The sequence below is a fragment of the Chinchilla lanigera genome, unplaced genomic scaffold (assembly GCF_000276665.1).
Source record: "Chinchilla lanigera isolate Chin_1 unplaced genomic scaffold, ChiLan1.0 scaffold00041, whole genome shotgun sequence".
Classification (NCBI taxonomy): Eukaryota; Metazoa; Chordata; class Mammalia; order Rodentia; family Chinchillidae; genus Chinchilla; species Chinchilla lanigera.
In genome coordinates this window covers 14,513,247-14,534,040 of record NW_004955442.1, presented here as the reverse complement: position 1 = coordinate 14,534,040, position 20,794 = coordinate 14,513,247, and the positions used below count along the sequence as shown (strand labels likewise).

The 20,794-nt window shown below is 50.8% G+C and overlaps 3 protein-coding genes across 3 annotated transcripts in view; all 3 read left to right on the top strand.

Annotated features, from left to right (window-relative positions):
* Positions 1 to 6,360, top strand: part of LOC102017066 (testisin-like) — a 21,961-nt gene extending 15,601 nt beyond the window's left edge. The window contains exon 10 of the mRNA XM_013517778.1: positions 6,307 to 6,360. Within this exon, the coding sequence (XP_013373232.1) occupies positions 6,307 to 6,310 (4 nt within the window). The 3' untranslated portion in view covers positions 6,311 to 6,360. The remainder of the gene's footprint in view (positions 1 to 6,306) is intronic.
* Positions 1,776 to 6,324, top strand: Prss41 (protease, serine, 41). Its single transcript, XM_005391405.2, has 7 exons — positions 1,776 to 2,075; positions 2,171 to 2,197; positions 2,284 to 2,310; positions 2,499 to 2,667; positions 3,230 to 3,513; positions 5,350 to 5,507; positions 6,071 to 6,324. Exons 1-7 carry the CDS (start codon positions 2,003 to 2,005, stop codon positions 6,308 to 6,310), a joined length of 978 nt encoding a protein of 325 aa, XP_005391462.1. The 5' UTR covers positions 1,776 to 2,002; the 3' UTR covers positions 6,311 to 6,324.
* A 3,048-nt stretch (positions 6,361 to 9,408) lies between the features above and the next one.
* Prss33 (protease, serine, 33) lies at positions 9,409 to 12,556 on the top strand. The gene is made up of 6 exons (XM_005391403.2): positions 9,409 to 10,079; positions 10,497 to 10,523; positions 10,631 to 10,793; positions 10,924 to 11,195; positions 11,415 to 11,584; positions 11,760 to 12,556. Exons 1-6 carry the CDS (start codon positions 10,034 to 10,036, stop codon positions 11,916 to 11,918), a joined length of 837 nt encoding a protein of 278 aa, XP_005391460.1. The 5' UTR covers positions 9,409 to 10,033; the 3' UTR covers positions 11,919 to 12,556.
* Positions 12,557 to 20,794: the final 8,238 nt, after the last annotated feature.

Sequence of the window (20,794 nt, the reverse complement as noted above, 5' to 3'; positions counted from 1 at the left end):
AAATAAATAAACTGACAAAGAGTAGTCAAAGGAGTAGGCATCCTACCATATTTCCCAACTTGAACAATGAGCAATATCCAACATTTTACTTCCTCTCATGTAATTACCCCTTTAGCAATTTTTGCTGGGTTTTTGAGACAGGCTCTTGCTATGTAGTTCAGGCTGGCTTTGAACTCACAGGGATTCTCCTGCCTCAGCCCCTTCAGTGCTGGGATTACAGGCAATGCATACTACAGTGAACCTCGCTTTAACATTTTTGCTGTAAATTCTGAGTTTCTTCCTTTACTTTCCACTTCAAGTTTACTAGTTGATTCTTTACCTGTGTGCATTTTATTATTCAGCCCTTCTGCTAAAGTGTTTTCTTTGCTTTTTTGTTTAATTTTGTTTTTAGTTTTTGAGTCATGGTGTTTTTATATAACCCATAACATTAAGCTTGCTATTCTTGCAATTTGGCACTCCTTCTGCCTCAGCTTTCTGAGTCCTGGGATTATGGGCATGTGCTGCTATACCCAGACTAAAATGTTTTATTTTCATACTAACATTTTAAATTTCTAAATACTCTCTTTCTCTGTTTTTCTCCCCATATAATTCTTGCTTACTGCTTGCAAACACCTCTTGGATCTTTTTGAGGGAGACTTGTAGGAAGCTGCCCATTTGTCCTGTGTTGCATGGATGATTTTGGTTTCCTCTGGGGTCAGCTCAGCTTATTCCAAAAAACCTTTTTGGTGCTTGTGGGGTTCTTCTTGATGCTTCTGCTTCCAGTCTGTTGTGCAGTATGTGATCAATTCAGCAGAATTAAGATGGTCAAATCCACCAACATCCAAGGAAACACTGGCCCTGAACCAGCTCTAGGGAAGTAACAGGGCTCTTAGAAATCCAATCTGAGAGTATTCTCTTTGTATTCCTGGAGAGTTCTGCCATGCCGGTTCTGCTCATAATGTGACTCCTGGTGAAGATAGGACCACAGGACATCAGGTGGATGAGTGGTGGAACTGGAGACTGAGTAATTATGTCAGCCATAAGGGCCCTCATGCCTCCCTAACCTAACCCAATGAACCCATGACTCCAGGCATGTACCCCCTTCCCTGGTGGGTACCTCTCCCATGAATAGTCACAGGTCCATGCTGGAGAACAAAGTGCTATCTGTTTGCCTGTGTTGAGGAAGACACCTGGAAGCTCTGGATAACTTGACATTTGTCCTTTCACTGCAAAGACACTGACCTTGAAAAGATGGAGACTTGCTAGCCGGGCGTGGTGGTGCACGCCTGTAATGCCAGCACTTGGGAGGCTGAGGCAGGAGGATCGTTGTGAGTTTCGAGGCCATCCTGGGCTACAAAGTGAGCTCAAGGCCAGCCAGAACTGCATACTGAGACCCTGTCTCAAAAAAAAAAAAAAAAAAAAAAAAACTGGCTAGTGACACACTGGCTCACAGGGTGGCCATATGGACACCTGACTGATTGTCCATTCACTCTGGGATTGACTGCCAGCTGGTACACTGCCCCCAGGATGGGACAGCCCCGTGAGGCCAGGGACACTTGTGTGGGGCCCCTTGCAGGGCTGCAGGCAGAGTAGATGCTTCCAGGCCCTGCCCATGGACAAAGCAGAGCCAGCTTCATTCTGTTTGTTTTCAAAGGATCACACCTTTAACAGCTGGTGACACACTTGGCTCCGAAGGCACCTACCATGAAGTAGGGACTTGCTGTTGGGCTTCCTGGGGGCTCTTGGCTGAGGGCCAGGTCATGAGGAAGGAGGGTAACAGAGGAAACAGCCAGGGTCCCTCGGCTGCACAAAAAAGGGGACTGCGGGGGATCACTGGCTACTGGGTCATGACAAGTGGTACTGTGGGTGATCTGCCCTTGCAGGAGCAGAAGGCCAGGACACTTGGTCTCCAGTATCCTTGGGTAAGGTGAGAAGAAGGGGTGTCCAGGGCTCCATCCGCCCCTCTCCCCCAGGGGGCTCCACCTGGCCTGAGCATCCGGAAGGAGGATCAGGAGAGGACACCATGGTCGCCAGGGGCGGGATGCTTCTGCTGCTCATGGCCTTGGTGCTGTCGTGGGTGGGACCTGAGAAGCCAGGTGAGGGGACAGTGGACAGGGCAGGCCCCACGGGATGGGAGTGGGGAGCAGGGGCGTAGAGGCGCTGGGGCGCTCACTTTGTCGCCTCCCCACAGCACCAACGGACGCGGTCGCAGCGGAAGGTGAGTCCCCAACACTCGGGCCTTCTTGGGTGGCGGGCGCCGAGGCGCAGCGCTGAGAAGCCCACTTTGTCCTCTCCTCCGCGCAGGTCCCAGGCTCACCCAGCTGCTTTCCAGTACTTACCGGCACGGGGCGGCGTCTGCGGGCGGCGCGGGACAGTCCGACGTCTCGTCCCTCTGGGGGCGGCCCTGGCGAGGGCGCGCGGGGGCGGGGGGCGGCCGCAGTCCCGGAGTCCGGCCCCTCGCGCGAGCCCGTGGGAGGCGGTGGCGCGTCCCGCTCAGCCGCGTGTCCCTGTCCCCCCAGCACCCTGCGGCCTCCGCAAGGGCCACACACTGATCGTGGGCGGGGTGGCGTCGTCGCGGGGCCGCTGGCCGTGGCAGGCGGCGCTTCGTGAGGTGCAGCACCGACTGCTGTGCGGAGGGAGCCTGCTGAACCGCCGCTGGGTGCTCTCCGCCGCGCACTGCTTCGCCAGGTGAGTCGGGACCTTGAAGCTGAGCCGCGCAATCACACACTGAGAACTTTCCAATAGGGTCCCTGGAGGGAGCCCTGCTCAGAGTCTTCCAGAATGCCCTTCCAGAACATTCCATGAGCTTTTGGTGCATTATTCCCCCTCCATCACCATGACCCCCCCAGGGCACGCCCCATCCTCCTCCTGTGCTGTTCTGGAGGTGACCGGGGTTGGGGCAGGTGCAGGAGTTGAGGGGGAGTCTGTGAGCAGAACGTCCTGCCAGGAGCCCTAAACTGGCCCCGAGATCTATTCTGTCCACCTTGGGCTGTACAGAGGTTCCCTGGAGGACTGGAACCACTCTCCAGGGGAGCCACCCCTCCACCTCCCCCACACTGCCCAAGAGTGGGACTGCGCTCATGGCTTGTTGGGGGTCTGATAGTTTCTGCAGAGAACCTTTTGGCCCAGCAGAGAGACTTGGTGTCCAGTCTGAGCAAGTGGTACAGCCCTCCAGGACACCTGAGGAAGGGGCGTGCCCAGGTGGCCAGCCCTACTCCCAAGACCCTGAGTTCTCTCTTCTCCATGGCAGGTTCCCTGATGCTTCTAAGTGGACTGTCCAGCTGGGTGAGCTCACTCTCCACCCATCTGTGTGGAACCTACGAGCCTACCTCCATCGGTACAGGGTGACGGACATCTTTGTACACCCTGGAGCCAGAGGGTATTCCAATGACATTGCCCTGCTGAGGCTGGCCTCGCCTGTCACCTACACCAAGTACATCCAGCCGGTCTGTGTCCAGGCCTCGCCCTCCTCCGAGTTCCTGCACCGGCCTGACTGCTGGGTGACCGGCTGGGGCGTTCTCCACGAGGACCTGAGTGAGGCTGGGGGAGACGGGCTGGGGTGGGATGGGGGTGTGCGGGCACTCTCCTGGCCCCCTGTCCCAGCCCCACCAGGCCCAGCAGCCCCTCCCTAGTGTCTGGGGCACCACGGAACCCCTCTGCCTACCTGCTCAGCATCCCTCCCCTCCTGTCCATGTGACCTGCGAGGTCAGGTGCCAGGCGCTCAGTTCCTTCCCCTGAGGACCTGGTGGCCAAAGGCAGAAGCGCAGGGACCTCCAGCTTGGCCCATCCTGTGTCCCCTGGCATCAGGGTTGGGGTCAGGCAGCTTTCCGGGGAAGCTTCAGGCATTCACTGCCTTATGCTGAGATTGAATTCACAGCCCATCAAATTTGGAAGAGAACGGTGTTAAAGTGAATTTACCCCTCGGTGATTTTTCTTCTATTCACCTAGTTGTGCAGCCGTCAACCCTGTGTAAGAGGAGAACATTTTCAAGTCCTCAGACACAAACCCCTCTCCTCTGTCATCCTCTCCATGGCCCAGTTTGCCCACACCTTTCACCCCGGCCGCCTGCATCCTGCCTGTCTCTGTGGATTTGCCTTCTCTGGACTCTGTCCAGAGTCATAGAGCAAGTGACCTTTGTGTCTGTCTTCTTCCGTGCAATATAGGGTCCTCAAGACCAGTCCAGTTTGTAGCATATCATGTCCACTTTCCTTTTCTCCCTCCTCCTCTTTTGTTTTTGAAGTTTCATTCACATAACATAAATGACACTTTAAGGATGCAATTTGGCCTCATCTAGTGAGTTCACCACACTGTACCATCCACCTTATAGAAGACCCTCATTTCCACTATGTGACTACTCCTCACGGACCCTTCTCTGGAGCTCCTGGGACTTACTGGCCAGCTTCCTGTCTCTGGACTGAGTGCTTTTGAGTATTTCATATAAACAGCTTCATATAGTATGTGGCTCTCTGAGTCTGCTTTCTGAGATCAGAGTGCCTTCCAAGCTCAGCAATATTAAAGGATATGTGAGACCCTTGTTTCTTTTTATGTCTGAATAATATTCCCCTGTGTAGCTGTTTGTTTATAATCCAGCTTTTTTATAGCAATTCATGTATTGATGGACACTTGGGTGGTTTCTACCTTTTGAGTATTGTGAATAGTTAATGAGAACATTAATATACAAGCTTTTGCTTGAGCACCTAATTTCTGAAAAGAAACCAACTATATATCCCATTGAGTTCCCTTGTACTGACAACTAGGTTCTCTCGCTCTTTACAAGTTTCTCTCTGTGTTTAGCTAGTTTGGTTATAATGTGTCTATAGATGGATCTCTTTTGTTTGCCTTGCTTGGAATCTCTTCAGCTTCTTGAATCTGTAGTTTCATATATTTCATCCAATTTGACCTTTTTGGAGGGGGGTCCTGGCTCCTGCAGTCAAAAACTGTCTACAGAGCTGGGTATGGTGGCACAGGCCTATAATCCCAGCACTCAGGAGGCTGAGGCAGGGGGATCAGCACCCAGTTCGAGGCCAGCCTGAGGTACAAAACAAGAACCTGTCTCAAAGAACAAAACAAAAATAAAACATCTACTAGATGCCTCCTTAGCTCTTCTCTATCTAGGCTTTTGTTAAGAAATCTGTCCACCTGTGCAGACAGGGACTGTCGTCTCCATTGCACAACTAGGGAAGTCATGTTTCCAGTGGAGCTGCAACAGCTTGTCCACGCTCTGTGGTACTATTGATTGCCCGTGATGTGGGGTGATCCCCAGGGGACACTTGCATCACCACCATAAGGCGTGTCCTTTGTCTCATCCCTGCCCCAGATGGCGGAGGGGATGATGCTAATGTCACCTTCTGTCTTTGTCTTGCCCTGCAGCACCTCTGCCACCTCCCTACCACCTCCGGGAAGTGCAGGTCACCATCATGAACAACACCAGGTGCAACTACCTATTGAAACAGCCCACTGTGCTCCATAGAGTCGAAGAGTCCATGTTTTGTGCTGGTGCTGAGGGTGGCAGCACAGACGCCTGCAGAGTGAGTGCCCCACTCCCCACTCAGGGAATCCCACTTTTTCCCAACTATGGGGCTGAGGTCCACACCCAAATGAATTTGGAGATCATTCATAGAAATCAGTTAAACTCCTAGCTGGGTATGATGCCACATGCCTGTAATTGTAGCACTCTGGGAGGCTGAGGCAGGAGGATCACAAGTTTGAGCCCAGTCTTGGTAACTTTTAATGGCCCTGTCTAAAAATAGAAAATAGAAAATGGGCTTGGGAATGTAGCTCTGTGCAGATGCCCTGGGTTCGATCTCTAGTCACACACACACACACACACACACACACACACAGAGAGAAAAAAAATCAATTGTAGTCCTTAGTCACCCAGCCTATACCACCTATTTCTCATTTTCCATTAATGGTTCCTCTTTATGGTCTTGCTCCCCTCTGGAGGTAGAGAATCCGACCATGCTCTGTAGATGTAGAAACAGAGGCCCTGTCAACTGCCAGGGGAGGTGCCAAAATCCCCTCTTTCCTGGCCTCTTTGCTGGGCCACCATTCCTTGCCCCAGGCTGGGCTCACCTGTGCTACTCCCCAGGGTGACTCAGGAGGACCCTTGGTCTGCGACCTGGACGGGCTGTGGTATCAGATTGGAATCGTGAGCTGGGGAGTGGGCTGCGGTCGCCCCAATCGGCCCGGAGTCTACACCAACATCAGCCAGCACATCCACTGGATCCTGAAGACAGTAGCCAGCGGTGGCTCCCCCAGGCTAGACCTCCCCCGACTGCTGCTGCTCCTCACTGTGCCCTGGGCTCCCCGGCTCCTGGGCCCCACCTGAGCCCACCTGACGTAGGGAGATGCAGCTGGGGTCACAGCGCTTACAGCCCCCTGCACCCCGTGGACGCTTCTCCTTGAGTGGGGACGGCCTGCTGGATCAGGCTTCCGTTCCTTTCTGTCTGGTTTACTAAAAAACTTGTGTGCATATCTGAGTTGTCTTCACAGAGCTTTATAGGGACCCATTGGTCTCCTTGATGACTGTCTCTGTTCACCCATGACCTATCCAGCCTGGGCCCCGCCCCAATCCTAAACCTTAGCCAGGTTTTGGCTGCAAATGGCTAGGCCTGCTGTGGTTAGTTCAATCCAAAAATGATTTATAGAAGGGCAGCTGTGACCTCAGGGTGTCTGGGGGCTGGGCAGGCTTGGAGTGCAGGTGCTGGGGTGCATTCCAGTGTGGCCCGTCACCAGGAAGCATGGGTAGGGAAACCTGTTATTTAAAAAAAAAAAAAAGAGCCAGGTGTGATAATACACATTTGTCATCCCAACACTCCTGAGGCTGTGACAGGAGAACGGCTGTGAGTTCAAGGCTAGTCTGCGCTACAGAGTGAGGCCAGCTTGAGCTAATAGCACCATGGTTTAAAAAAAAAAAAAAAAAAGTGAAGCTGGAAGAAGTTGAGTTTAGCTTGACTTCTAGTTCTTAGTGTGAGAACTCTTTGGGGCTCTTTCCTGCTTCCCCAAGGTTCAAATGTCCATTTTTCAGCCAGCTGCAACACTTCTCTGGAAAGAGCCAATTTCTCAGGGAGAACCCCTCTCCTTGACCCAACCCTCTTGTTTGTCTACATCTCCAGCCTTGCCCCTGCACCCCATCTTGCACCTCCCGGGCCCCCTGCTGAGTAGGGTGCCCAGGCTTCCAGCTTGCTCCCCCTCCAGGTCTGCTCCAAGTCCTCAGGGATGATTCTGTGCTCAGTGCCCCTGGCCCCTCATGCCATTAGTCCCTGCAGCTTTCCAGCTGCTCCCAGCTCTGCACTGTGGCCCTGCTTTTCCCAAGCCACCCAAGAGCAGCCAAGCCATGGACAAAGACGCCAAGGCTTGGGGAAGGTAGGACCCTGCTTCCTTCGTGCCTGCCGCACCTTCCGAGCTTTGCTCCATTCCAGGCACTGTTCTGAGCTCTGTGTGGTTCACTCAGCTAATCTTCATAACAAACTCGGAGGACGGTTTTACAGGTGAGGTATGTGGGATACGTGGGTTGGAATAATTAGCTCAAGGTCTCAACACTGGAGGGAGGAGCACCAAAGCCAAACTCCAAAGAGCTGATCTTTGTTTTCTTTTGTGGTACTGAGGATCAAATCCAAGACTTCACCCGTGCTAGCTAGGTAAGTGCTCTACCACTGAGCTGCACCCAGGCCCAAAAGTGGTCTTGAGTGTGGTCCTAAACTGTGGACAGCAGAAGCCAAGCCTGGAGGCTCCTTCCCTCCACCCCTCATCCAGATGCCGATTCTGGGTCACCATGGGGTTCCCTCTTCTGCATCCCTCAGGGTGGCATCCAACCTGCTGCCCTCCCCAGCCTCACTCACTTCCTCCCAGATCCTCAGTGCCGGCTCTGTTCATCCACTGCAGTCTGTTATAGACTGGATGTTTGTGTCCCCTTCAAAATTCCTGAAGTTCTGTATTACTCAGCTTTTCATTACTATAACAAAATACCTGAGTCAGGATAACTTTCAAAACAGTTCACAGTTTTGCGGGTTCAAGAGCACCGCACTGACGTCAGCTCAGTTCTGGCGACAGCCTTGTTTCTGGTAGAGTCCTCTGGTGGCTCATAGTATCACAAGGGAGAGAAAGGGAGCCCATGGCTCTGTCTCTTTCTCTGTGTGGTTTTCCTCCCTCTCTTTATAAAACCACCAGGATTCAGTCATGGAGGGGCCTCCTAATGACCTAATCCAATCACTCTCCAAAGGCCTCACCTTTAAACACCATAGTGGAATTAAGTTTCCACTCTCTTAATTCCATAAGATTTGGTGGATTAAATTCTTTCATGAGTTTGGGGCTGAGGAACAACTATATTCAAACATAGCAAGTCCTAATCCTCAGTGTGACCTTACTTCCACTTATGGAAGAAGCTGGGGTTAAACGGGGTCATAAGTATGGGGATCTGGTCTAATAGGGTCTCAATCTCTCCTCTCCACTACACAAAGTCTGTGTCAGAACACAGAGATGGAGGTTGTCTGACAGGCTAAAAGGAGTGGACTCAAAATAAAACCTACCTTCCTGGCACTTTGATCTTGGACTTCCAGCCCCCAGAACCTTAAACCTTCTCTTTAAGCCACTCATCCTGCAGTATTTTATCATGGGAGCATGATCTAACTAATGCAGCAGCACAGACCAGCCCCTGCCCTGTGAATCAGAGACAAATCAAACTTCCCCCAGCCATGTCAAGTTACAACTTTGACAAGCGCCTGAAGGAGGTACGACCCGGGCAGGTGATGGAGCAAGGGCTGAGGAACAAGGGGCTGCTGGTGAGTGCTAAAATTCTACAGAGCCTTCCAGGTGTGAACCTAAGAGAGGACTCAGGGCCCCTGGCTACCATTCTGGTTCCAGAACTCTACTGGCTCTTTTTTTTGTTTTGTTTTGGTTTTTTGGTTTTTGTTTTTTTTGAGACAAAGCCTCACTATGTAGTGTAGGCTGACCTAGAACTCACTATGTAGCCCAGGCTGGCCTAAACTCAACGGTGATCCTCCTGCCTCAGCCTCCCAATTGCTGGAATTATAGGCAAGTGCCAACACACCCAGCCCTCCACTGCCTCTGAAAGGACAGTTGCTGCCTTCTGTCCCAGCATCTCTTGGCCTCAGCCTAGACCAGCAATCTAACCCTGTCCTGGCCATCCCAAATCAAAGAGTGGACTGTCTCACAAGGTCACACCTGTCTGGGCAAGCAAAGCATGCTGCTACCTTTGAGCCAGTCATTTCCACGTTGAGCTCTTACAGAAACAGGCCTGAAGAGCAGATGGCCAGGCTCGAGTCTCTCTATGGGGTCAGCAGGCCGGGCCTGAGGTTTGAGGCCCAGGATCTGGGACCAGGGATTGTGTGGGGCCGGCTAGGCAGGCTGAGCTGGGATTAACGGACAGAACAGTAGAGCTCAGAAGCTCCAGTGGCCAAGCAAAGAGGCAGGATCAGGTTCAGAGATGACCTGCCAAGGATCCTCCGGAGCGCCCTGGCCCGACCGCAGATCCGTTCCCTCCCGCAGTGCTCGGCACCTCGTGTCCTTTTCCTGCCACCTCTAAAGTACTGCTCAAAGCATCTTTGTTTGAAGTTGGTCAGGTGAACCCACAGCCCCGCCTTGGCACTGTTAATCACCCCCTGGCCAGGCCTCCACCCGTGTGCCCTTTAAGCCCCCAGGCCCTGCCCTAGCCCCGTCAGCAGAAAGGGCACCCGGCTGTGAGGGTGAGAGCACGGGCCAGGGGCTGCTGGGGCTCAACAGTGGCAGCTGTCAGGAAATACAAAGGAAGAGCGGGGCTAGGAAGAGGCAAAGGATGCCCACATCCTGGGGGCAGGGACTGCATCCTTGGCCAGAGGGGGGTCATAGTCCCCGGGGCCTGGGCAGAGGAAAGGGTGTAGAGTGCGGGTGGCAGGCAGAGAAACAAGCCAGGAAGTGAGGGCAGACGGAAGGGCCATGGTGGGTGGGGTGGGGTGTTCCCCAGGGCTACACGCCTCTCTCTGCTTCCTGCCAGCCCCAGAGACTCCAAGTCCTAGGCACTGCTACCCTTAGCCAGTCCAGCCCTGGAGACACAATGAGGGGTGCTTCCTGCCTCTGGGTCCTGCTTCTGCTGGTGCCAGGTGAGCGGGGTGAGGGTTAGGGGTGCTGGCCACAGGGCCCTTGGCTCCTTTTGCCACCTCACCCCTCTCTGGGCCTGGTTCCCCTCCAACACTCTTCAATTCCAAGGGTTCAAGTCTTCTTAACCACTGACCTTGGGCTCTCCAAACTCAAATGTGCTGTCCCTGTGTAGGGCCTAAGACTCCCACCCTTTACCCCACAGCGCCCTGGGGAGGGTTAAATCAGGTGAGCAATTTCGCAGAAGCCTGGCCTGAGGTCACTGTGACTAATGTGTTCCACCTCTAATCTCTGACCACCACCTTCAGCACATTACCTGACACAGGCTGACACATTACCTGACACATTACGTGACGCAGGCTCCTGTAGCTGAGAGCCGGGAAGGACGGGAACCTCAGTCCCTTCCCCGCTCCCTCCTGCAGGAGCTGCTGGGACACCGGAATCGGCAGGTAAGGAAGTCTCAGGACCAGCTCCTCCTGGACCTTCGCCCGGTCTCTCTACCTACACCCACCTCCCAGAGCCCTGGTCCTCGACAGCCCATGCTGTCCCCTCACAGCCTGCGGCCAGCCCCGCATGTCCAGCCGGATCGTGGGCGGCCGAGACGCCCAGGATGGAGAGTGGCCGTGGCAGGCGAGCATCCAGCTCCGTGGGGTGCACGTGTGTGGGGGATCACTCCTCGCCCCGCAGTGGGTGCTGACAGCAGGGCACTGCTTCCCCAGGTCAGCTCCCGCCCAGAGCCCGTGGAGACTGCCAGGGAAGTGGAGGCCTGCGGAGTGGGGTGCAGGGCTGGTGCCCCCTGCCCCCAGGTGGAGGACAGTGGTGTCAATGGCTCTGACTCCCGTTGCACAGGCAGCTGCTGCTGGCTGAATACCGCGTGCGTGTAGGGGTGCTGCGCCTGGGCCCCACATCGCTTCACACACGCTCGGTGCCGGTGCGGCGGGTGCTGCTGTCCCCAGACTACTCAGAGGATACAGCCAGAGGTGACCTGGCCTTGCTACAGCTACACCGTCCGGTGACCTTGAGCGCCCGAGTGCAGCCTGTCTGCCTACCCATGCCTGGGTCCCGCCCGCACCCGGGCGCATTGTGCTGGGTCACCGGCTGGGGCAGTCTCCGCCCAGGAGGTGAGTGGAGGGCAGGGACTAGGGGCCCTGGGGCAGCCCTCCTCCTGCTTGGGACTGGGAATCCTGGCCCCTTATATCTCCAATCCAGGACCCAGAGCCACTTCTAAGGACCCTAACCTTCTCCCAGGCAGTCCCAGCCTGGCACGTCGGGCTCAAGCTCAGCTTCTCCCCCAGAGCCCTGCTCCCTGCCTCACTCTGTCCTGGCTCCCCTTCTCCCAGTGCCGCTGCCCGGGTGGCAACCCCTTCAAGGAGTGAGGGTGCCACTGCTGGATTCACGCACCTGTGACCGCCTCTACCATGTGGGCACCAATGTGCCCCAGACAGAGCGCATAGTACTGCCCAGCAACCTGTGTGCGGGCTACCTCGCAGGTCACAAGGACGCTTGCCAGGTGGGTTTCCCCGAGCCCCGGCCAAGAGTTCACATCCCCCTGTCCAGCACCCTCCCTAGAACCAGGACCCAGGAGATATCATCTCCAGGTGATGTCCCAGGCCCCAACCCAGAGACATCAGCCCAGAAGACAGGACCTGGGAAGGCCGGGACCTAAGCTTGTCTTTCTCCTACAGGGTGACTCCGGGGGGCCCCTGACCTGCATGCAGTCTGGGCGTTGGGTCCTGGTGGGTGTGGTGAGCTGGGGCAAGGGCTGTGCCCTGCCCAACCGTCCAGGTGTCTATACCAACGTGGCCAAGTACAGCGCCTGGATTCAGGCTCACCTCAGCCTCTGACGCTGGTTTCTTCAGTCATGCTGACCTGGAGCCAGAAGCTGGGCCCCTCAGCCTCCTGGTGTATCTGACGTCCTGCTCACATCCTGGCGCTTCAGACTTGAGACTGAAGTGCTAAAGGCCATCTGTCCACCCATCTGCTCACCTCCCTACCCTCTCTCCTCCATGGGCTCACAAAACCTGGCAGTCTCCCACGTGTCCCAGGGACTCACACTCCTCCCCTCGTCATGCATATTTTACCCTCCTCAGCTCTGGCCAGGGATAGGTATGGGGCACCCAGAGGTGGGCAAACTAGCTGGTGCCCTGCCTGGCCTGTGTGCCCCTCATTTTCTGGAAGAAGTCAAACAGATTCAAGCCATGAGAGGCACTCAACACCAGGGAGCTTCTCTATTGCTGGCTTTGAAGATGGAGGGCCCAAGAACTGTGAGCAGGCTCCTGTAGCTGAGAGCCGGGAAGGACGGGAACCTCAGACCTACAACCAACCGGAGCCAAGTTCTGCCAACACCCTGAAGGAGATGAGAAGCGAATTCTTCCCCCACCTCCAGAAAAGACCTCTGCTTGGCCATTCCCTTGACTTTTTAGCCTGACAAGATGCTAGGCAGGGAAACCCAGCAAAGCCACCCAGACTTCTGACCTATAGACCTGTGATTTAATAAATTTGTGTTGTTTTAGGCTGCTACCTTTATGGTAATTTGTTACATAGTCATAAAAGCTAATATATTTTGCACTATGATGGAGATTCCTAGGGGTAGTGGGCTGGCCCTATGTATTTCAAAAGGCTGAGGACTGGTATTCATATCCTTGTGGTCTTGATACAGGAAGGAAGGTGGGTGTAACAAAACTGGCTGGGGAAGTAGGTGTGACCTGTTAATTACAAAATCACACACACAACAAAAGAAATCACCAACAGAGTGATATGACAACCCACAGAATAGGAAAAATATTTTACCGGCTACTCCTCAAAGAACTAATATCTAGAATATCTAAAGAACACACAAAAAATCAGATGCCCCAAAGGTAAAGACTCAACCCAAAAATGGACATCTGAAATTAATAAACACTTCTCAGATGAAGTATGAACAACAAATAAATATATGAAAAATGTTCAATATCATTGGTCATTCATGAAGTGAAATGCAAATTAAGACAACACTGGGATTCCATCTCACTCCAGAAAGAATGGCAATCATCAAGAAATCAACCAATAACAAATGCTGGTGGTGCTGTGGGGAAAAGGGAACTCTTCACTGCTGGTGGGAGTGCAGACTGATACAATCAGTGTGGAGCTTTCTCAAAAAGGTGAAACTAGCCAAACATGGTGGTGCATGCCTGAAATCCCAGCACTTAGGTGGCTGAGGCAGGAAGGTTGCTGTGAGTTTGAGGCCAGCCTGGGCTACATAGTGAGTTCAAGGCCAACCTGGAATACATAGTGAGACCCTGTCTCAAAAAACAACAACAACAAAAAAAAAAACAAAGAAACAAAAAAACCCCAGTAAATCCCTAATTTATGAACAAGTTCCATTCCAGGACAATTGTTCATACATTGGACTTGTTCATAAGCTGACAAAGTGTCTTACACAGTACACCTGCGAAAGTTTACAACTGAAATGTTCATAACTCGGGGACTTACTGTGTATTATGTACCAATAAAGTCTCATGATGAATGTGATCATTATGTATGGCAAACATGTACTAATGAAATAAAAAATTCTGCAAAAAAAAAAAAAAAAAAAAAAAAAAAATCCCAGGACATGTGCACAGAACAGTTCCCAAAGCCCTGCATGTGGACTTCTTGTAAGAACTCAAGCAGGTTTTCTGCAGGGTGGCGGAGACCTGACTTCAGCCTGAGGAGTGGGTGATACAGAAAGGACCAACTATGTTGAGTTTTTGCCACTCTGTTCTCCCTTATAAAGGGGCCAGGGATATAGCTCAGTGGCACAAGCCCCTGCCTGGCAAGCACAAGGTCCTGAGTTTGATTCCTGGTACAAAAAAAAAAAAAACCCACCGTGTTGGCCCCCCTCATGCTGTAGCGTGTGCCTCTATTCCTACTTTTACTCACCCCAAACTTGATCCGCAGAGACTATTTCTTTTCCTACCTTTGATAAACCTTTGCTACTGTTTGTGCTTGTCTTGACCAGTTCTTTGCTTGGGACAGAAAGAACCTAGGAACCACCTCCCGAAGGTGACTCTAGCATCCCCAAATCTGGTAATGGTCTGACTGTAGAAATGACAAAGGCAGGGGTACCCCCTCACTGTCTCCATTCCCTTCAGCCCCCTTTTCAGCCTGTCACTGGGCTGGAGGTGTGTGCTGCTCTTCTCAGGCCTGGCTGGCTGCATGTGCAGCCCAGTGCAGGCGGGGAGCTGCCCTGCTGAGCTGGTGGTGCTGGTGGACTACAGCATCCTGTCCACTGGGCTGGCCACAGCCTCAGCCCCTTTGTTATGGGCCTGACTTGCCAGGTGACAAGCTGGGAGACCGGACAATGAGGTCCAGTGAGGGAAGTCAGATGACAGGAAAGGACTTCAGGGGCTCCTGACCTCTCAGTGGTCAAAAATAATATCTAGTTATAGCTCAGAAAACAGCTACAGTGTTGACACTTGGCTCTATACACTTTACAGAATGTTTTTTAACTTTTTGTTTCAGACAGGGTCTCACTATGTAGTTCAGACTGGCTTTGAATTTACTTTATCGCCCAGGCTGGCCTTGAACTAATGGCAATCCTCCTGCCTCAGCCTCCCAAATGCTGGGATTACAGTTGTCCACCACCACATGCGATTACAAACTAGTATTATTCGCCCTTCTTAAAGAGGAGGAACTGACTTGGTTGAGGTTAACTGTCCCAAACCACAAGATCAACAGCAGGGCAGGGGTCTGAGCCTAGAGCCCACTCAGTTGGCCACCAGCTTGATGCAGGACTAAGGCAGTGGCACCTGTGTAACAAACACACTGGGTTCCATTCTTGGTGAGCACAAAGCAAAACACAGGCAAGAGTTGAGGGTGAAGAAAAGTTATTGCAGCAAGTAAGGAGAGCACTCACTGCAGGTATTTCCTAAGCAGTGTCTTCTGAATGAGGGAAGCAGAGGAATTCTATTGGGCAGATTTATGCAAATTCATAATGGAGAGGCTTTACTGGAGTTTTAGGGTGAACACTCAGGCTTTGGGGGTCTGCATGGAGGAAGATCCCAAATCACCAATCAAGGAGAGGAGCAGTGGTGGAGAGCAGAAAAGAGCTTAAATTGTGTGGCCACTCCAGGAAGGACAGATAAAGAGCTTCAAGATCTGTCTTTTGGCCAGGCATGGTGGCACACCCCTATAATCCCAGCACTCAGGAGGCTGAGACAGGAGGATCCTTGTGAGTTCAAGACCAGCCTGGGCTACAAAGTGAGCTCAAGGCTAGCCTGAACTATATAGCGAGACCGTGCCTCAAAAAGACAAAAAAAAAAAAAAAAAAAAGATAGAAAGAAAGAGAGAGACAGATTGAGAGAGAGAGAAAGAGAGAGAGAAAGAAGAAAGAAAGAGACATCTGTCTTTGACAGACTGAAATGTGGAGGTTTTATAGAAAAAGAGAACAAAGGCAAGGGTTGGTAGTTTGTATAGCTAGAGTTTTGCATAGCTGGCACAAGGTAGTCCCGGGCAAACTGTGCTCTAGTTGATCATTGTCTCAGGACTTGTTCTGTGATGTGCCTCTGGAGAGGTCCTTGTGTTTTGAAGGGGGCAATCCAGATCTCACAAGCCCATTGCTCCTCCTGGGGGTAAGGAGAGTTGGCTGCCTTGTATCCACCAAGGGGTGATCTGTCTCAGAGTTTCTGCTTTTCTTGGAATTAGAGGTATGAGAAATGGAAACTTAATGTGCTCCATTTTTTTTCCTTCTTTTTTGTCTAATTGAGACAGGAAAAAAAAATAATAAAAATTAAAACAAAAAAAGAGAGACAGGGTCTCACTATACAGTTCAGGCTGGCCTTGAGCTCACTTTGTAGCCCAGGCTGGTCTCGAACTGGCAATGATCCTCCTGCCTCAGCCTCTTGAGTGCTAGGATTACAGGCTTATGCCACCATGCCTGGCTCTCCATTTTTAAGGCAAAGTAGAAAATTACTTAACTTGCCCAATGGCCTGCAGAAGTGACAAACTGTTCTTGGGCATCTTCCTTCTAAAAAGTGGCTCAACCGACTGAACATTACTGGGTTTGAGGTTGTTCACTTGCAGATCTGGATTCCAGGTTCTTCTCCTCTGGAATGAAGAATTGAATGAAACAAGCAAAAAGCAGTAACAAAGTTTATTTGAGAAAATAAAAGTGAAGAGTGGGAGAGAAACGCCTTGCAGAGCAAGCTTGGGCTGAACAAAGAGAAAAAGAAGGTAAGAGCAAAGTACACACTGTATCTGGGAAACACAGATCTGGCTATGGTGGAAATCTACAATAGCAAAGTCTTCGTGGCCTTGATGTGCCCTCTTATGCTGTCTACATCTGGAGGAAAACCAAGAGAACTTTTGCATCTGGGTCCGGAGAGGTGGTGCTGGGATCCCACAGCTCAGGCTGAGGTCAGGTCTAGGGCATCCTATTAAATATCTGCTCAAGTTCTTGCAAGAAGCCGACATGCTGGGCTTTGAGGACAGTTCTGCGCATGTGTCTGGGATCTTGTAGCTAACAGGTAGGATCTTGTAGCTGTTTTCCCACTCAGCTTTTGCTATACCCTAATTTTCTGTCTCAAAACCACACAGTCCGTGCTCTTGAAAAGTCCCCAAGTAAAACAAATTTTGAGGTGAGGGGTAAACTAACAAGAAGCCCTCAGCTGATGCTGGAGACCACTACAAAGTGGCTCTGAGCAGAACTTAATATTAATCAATTGGCTTTCCATGTTTACTTGTGAGTTGTCTGAAGCTTAGGCACCTTGTCTGGAGATGGGCAGCGGACTCATAGTAAGTGAACCTCCATGAGTCACTGGTCACCACGGAGGCCTGTATTGGCCTGTGAGGCTGACACGCCTCAAAGGACAAGATAAGGCCACAGCTGAGGATGTTCAAAGAGACTGCTGCTGCAGGCTCCACACTCCTAACAATAAATACCAACCTAAAGATAAGGTAGTTCTCCTGATTGACATGATTTACTACTTGGGAAAATTCTGCCAAAGTCCTGCTCAGATTCCTGCGTTTTCTTGAGTATCCTGTTCCTTTGTTTGTAAACCAAATAAATGTGGGCTGCCCAGAGAAGTTTTTGTCTTAACCCAAACAATCTCAAAGTCTGTAAGAGAGTTAGACACTCCTGGAGCCCTACAATCATTTCAATTGTCTCATTTTATTTAAGCCTTTGCCATCCACTCATTTGGGAGATTGTGAGCCTGATCAGCCCACAATAACAAAGAGTTATTAACTCAATAAGCTGAGAAATACAAATATTAGCCAAAGGAGGGAAGGAGGCAGAGGGGAGAAAGAAATTAAAGGGCACTTATGCGATGCCCAGGAAGACTGTTCACTCTGTGAAACTCCGTGAATGAGAAGCCAGGGGAGGGCCCTTCATATTAGAAATAAAAAGCTTGTTATAACCCTCCCAGGTGTGCCTGCGATCTGGTGGACACCAGGCCTTGCAAGACTAACAAAGTTTCTTGCTGCACTCTTGGTCTCGAAGTCCATTCTTTAAAACTAGTCAAGTGAATGTGTTTCTCACAGTTTGGGAGCTTGTCTGGGATGGACATGCCTTGCAGACTGGGTCCCTGACCAAGAGGGATCTGTGACTGACCCAGGTTTAGATAGCCCTTTTGGTCTGGGAATCCCACTCTTGAAGAAGCCAGGTAATCTCAAGGCTATTATCTGAGAGAGAATGAAACCAACACAGGGAAGAGAAGACAGGCACTGTGGCAACCAGGCAACCTCATGCTTGCGAGGTAGGAAAACTGGAGGATAAGTGCTGTCCTTGGTGGTTGGGTAGTTTTGGAGGTCGAGCATGTGTGATAGGAATCGAGGGTGGAGTCCTGATCCAAGGTTCCATTCTCTGGCGAGGGAAAGGGCCACACAGATTCTCGGGGTGTGTAAGAAACCTCCAGTAGGGGGTGTTTAGTGCACAGGGAATCTCCGACACAGAGACCAGTGAAAAATGGGAAAGAAAAATTCTAGGCCTAGGGAATCAAAGAAAGGAGAAATTTGCAATTCCCATTGTAGCATTCCTCTGGATATCCAGATAGTCCTTTAGGGGCAATACTGGAAGGTTAGGAAGACAGTTAACCAGACTCAAAAAGAAATAGAAAATGATTAAATACTGCTTTTTTTGTTTGTTTTTTTGAGAGAGGGTATCACTATGTAGATCAGGTTGGCCTCAAAATAGTGGCAACACTCCTGCCTCAGCCTCCCTAGTGCTGAGATTCCAGGCATGTGCCACTATGCCGGGCAGAAAATGATTGAATACTCTTGTTTCAAAAAGGCCAAGGACCTAACACAAAAACATTTAGTCTTTTGGCCTAAATGCAGCTCCAACAAGGACTGGGTCTGTCAGGCCCTGATAATGTATGTCAACAAAAAGAACCCTGCCTCACAGGAAAAAAACAGACTATGCCCTCTGTTGGTTTCCAGTTTTAAACTCTATGTTTCTTTTTTTTTTTTCTTTTTTTTTTTGAGACAGGGTCTCACTATGCGGTTCAGGCTGGCCTTGAGCTCACTTTGTAGCCCAGGCTGGTCTCGAACTCACAACAATCCCCCTGCCTCAGCCTCCTGAGTGCTGAGATTACACGGGTGCACCACCATGCCCTGCTTAAACTCTATGTTTCTACCTAAAAAAGAGAAAGGAAGGGCTGGGGATATAGTTCAGTGGCATAAGCGCCTGCCTGGCAAGCGCAAGGTCATGAGTTCGATCCCTGGTACAGCAAAAAAAAAAAAAGAAGAGAAAGGAAAAGCCAAAGAGAAGTGGGATCACCTGACCTGTCCCCCACCCCCACCATGTCCTACAGACTGAGGGGAGTGGGACTCAACAGAGGGCAGAGGATCCGGAGAGGTCAGGGGAGACCAAACTCAAGGATCAGGAAGGAGCTAAACCAACAGCACCCTCAAATCCATGCCCTAAATTAAGAAAGGAACTAGATAATGCAAGAATGATTTAGAAAAAATTCCCATTTCTCCTAAACAACAGGCATCTACTATGTTTCCTCTTCAAAAGATCCTGTGAGGCAGGGAAAGATTGGTTTTGTGAATGTTCCACTTGGTACTGAGGTTAGGAACTTACAAAAGGAGATGAAACTACTAGAAGATTCCCTGGCCGAGTGTGGTGGCACACTCCTATAATCCCAGCACTCGGGAGGCTGAGCCAGGAGGATCATTACGAGTTCAAGACCAGCCTGGGCTACAAAGTGAGCTCAAGGCCAGCCTGAACTGCATAGCAAGACCCCATCTCAAAAAGAAAAAAACGAGGAACTGAGCAAGTAGAGGAATCACCTCTATTGTTCCCAGAGGCTGGTGTTAATTAGATCTGGGATGAGATTTAATTTCAGGCCAGGCTTGGGACTAGGAGTAGAAGACAAGCAGTTTAAAGTGTTAATGAGGCTTCTATCTAAAGAAAAAGATGGAAAAAAGGACTTTCAGATGCAAGTTAAGGCAGGTAATAGAGGAGGATTACAAATCACTCCTCTCCACATTAAATTAAAACAACCAGAAGAAAGAGTTAGTAGAGGGGCTGGGGATTTAGCTCAGTGGCACAGTGCCTGCCTGGCAAGCGGGAGGTTGTGAGTTTGATTCCTGGTACCTGAAAAAAAAAAAGAAAAAGAAAAAGAAATAGTCAGTAGAGAAAAATACCCCATATCAGCTGCGGGAAGGAGGGGTATACAGCCAGTGATAAAAGGTTTGATCAGGGACAGATTGTTCAAACCTCTCATTTTACCATACAACACTCCAGTACTCCTGGTTAAGAGATCTGATGGGATGCTGTGCATAGTGGTGCACACCTGTAATCCCAGCACTTGGGAGGCTGAGGCAGGAGGATCACTGCAAGTTTGAGGCCAGCCTGGGCTACACAGTGAGACCTTTTCTCAAAAAGAGAGAGAAAGAGACAGAGAGACAGAGAGAGAAAGAAAGAAACAAACAAACAAAGAGAGAATGTGTGGTGGTGCATCCCTGGAGTCCCAGCACTTCGGACGCTGAGGCAGTAGGATTGCTGCAAGTTTCAGACCAGCCTGGGCTACCTGGTGAGCTCAAGCCCAGCCTGAACTACATAGTGATACCCTGTCTCAAAAAGACAAAAAAGAGAGAAAGAAAGAAACAAAGAAACAAAGAAAGAAAAGAAGAGAAAAAGAAATCTGATGGGCCATACAGGCTGGTGCAGGATCTCTGAGCCATAAATCAAATTGTCCAGGCCCGACAACTTGTGGTGTCCAACCCCACACCCTTCTCAGTAAAATCCCATATGAACACAAGTGGTTTAGCATGGTAGATCTAAAGAACCCTTCCTGAGCCTGCCCACTAGATTCCAAAAGCAGAGACCTCTTTGCTTTTGAGTGCAGAACCCCACTAACAGGAAAAAATAACAATACCATTGGATGGTGTTGCCCCACGGCTGATTTATGGAAGTTCCAAATTTATTCAGTCAAGTTTCAGAAACATTGTTGGAAGAATTTCAACCTCCTCTTGGGACCCAGTTGTTGCAATATGTGAATGAACTCTAGTTTCAGGGGGAAAAGAAGGACAAGTTACCAGAGGCTGTGAACAGTCCGCAGAATTTCTTAGGAGAAGAAGGGGTATGAGTGTCTAAAAATAAGTTACGGTTTGCGGGAGAGGAAGTCGAATACTCAGGACATTTAATCAGTGAGGGAAAGCGGCAAATCGCCCCTGAACAAATTTCCAATGTTGTTAACCTACCCCTCCCCAAAACTGAGAGAAAACTCAGAAACCTCTTTTTTTTTTTTTTTTT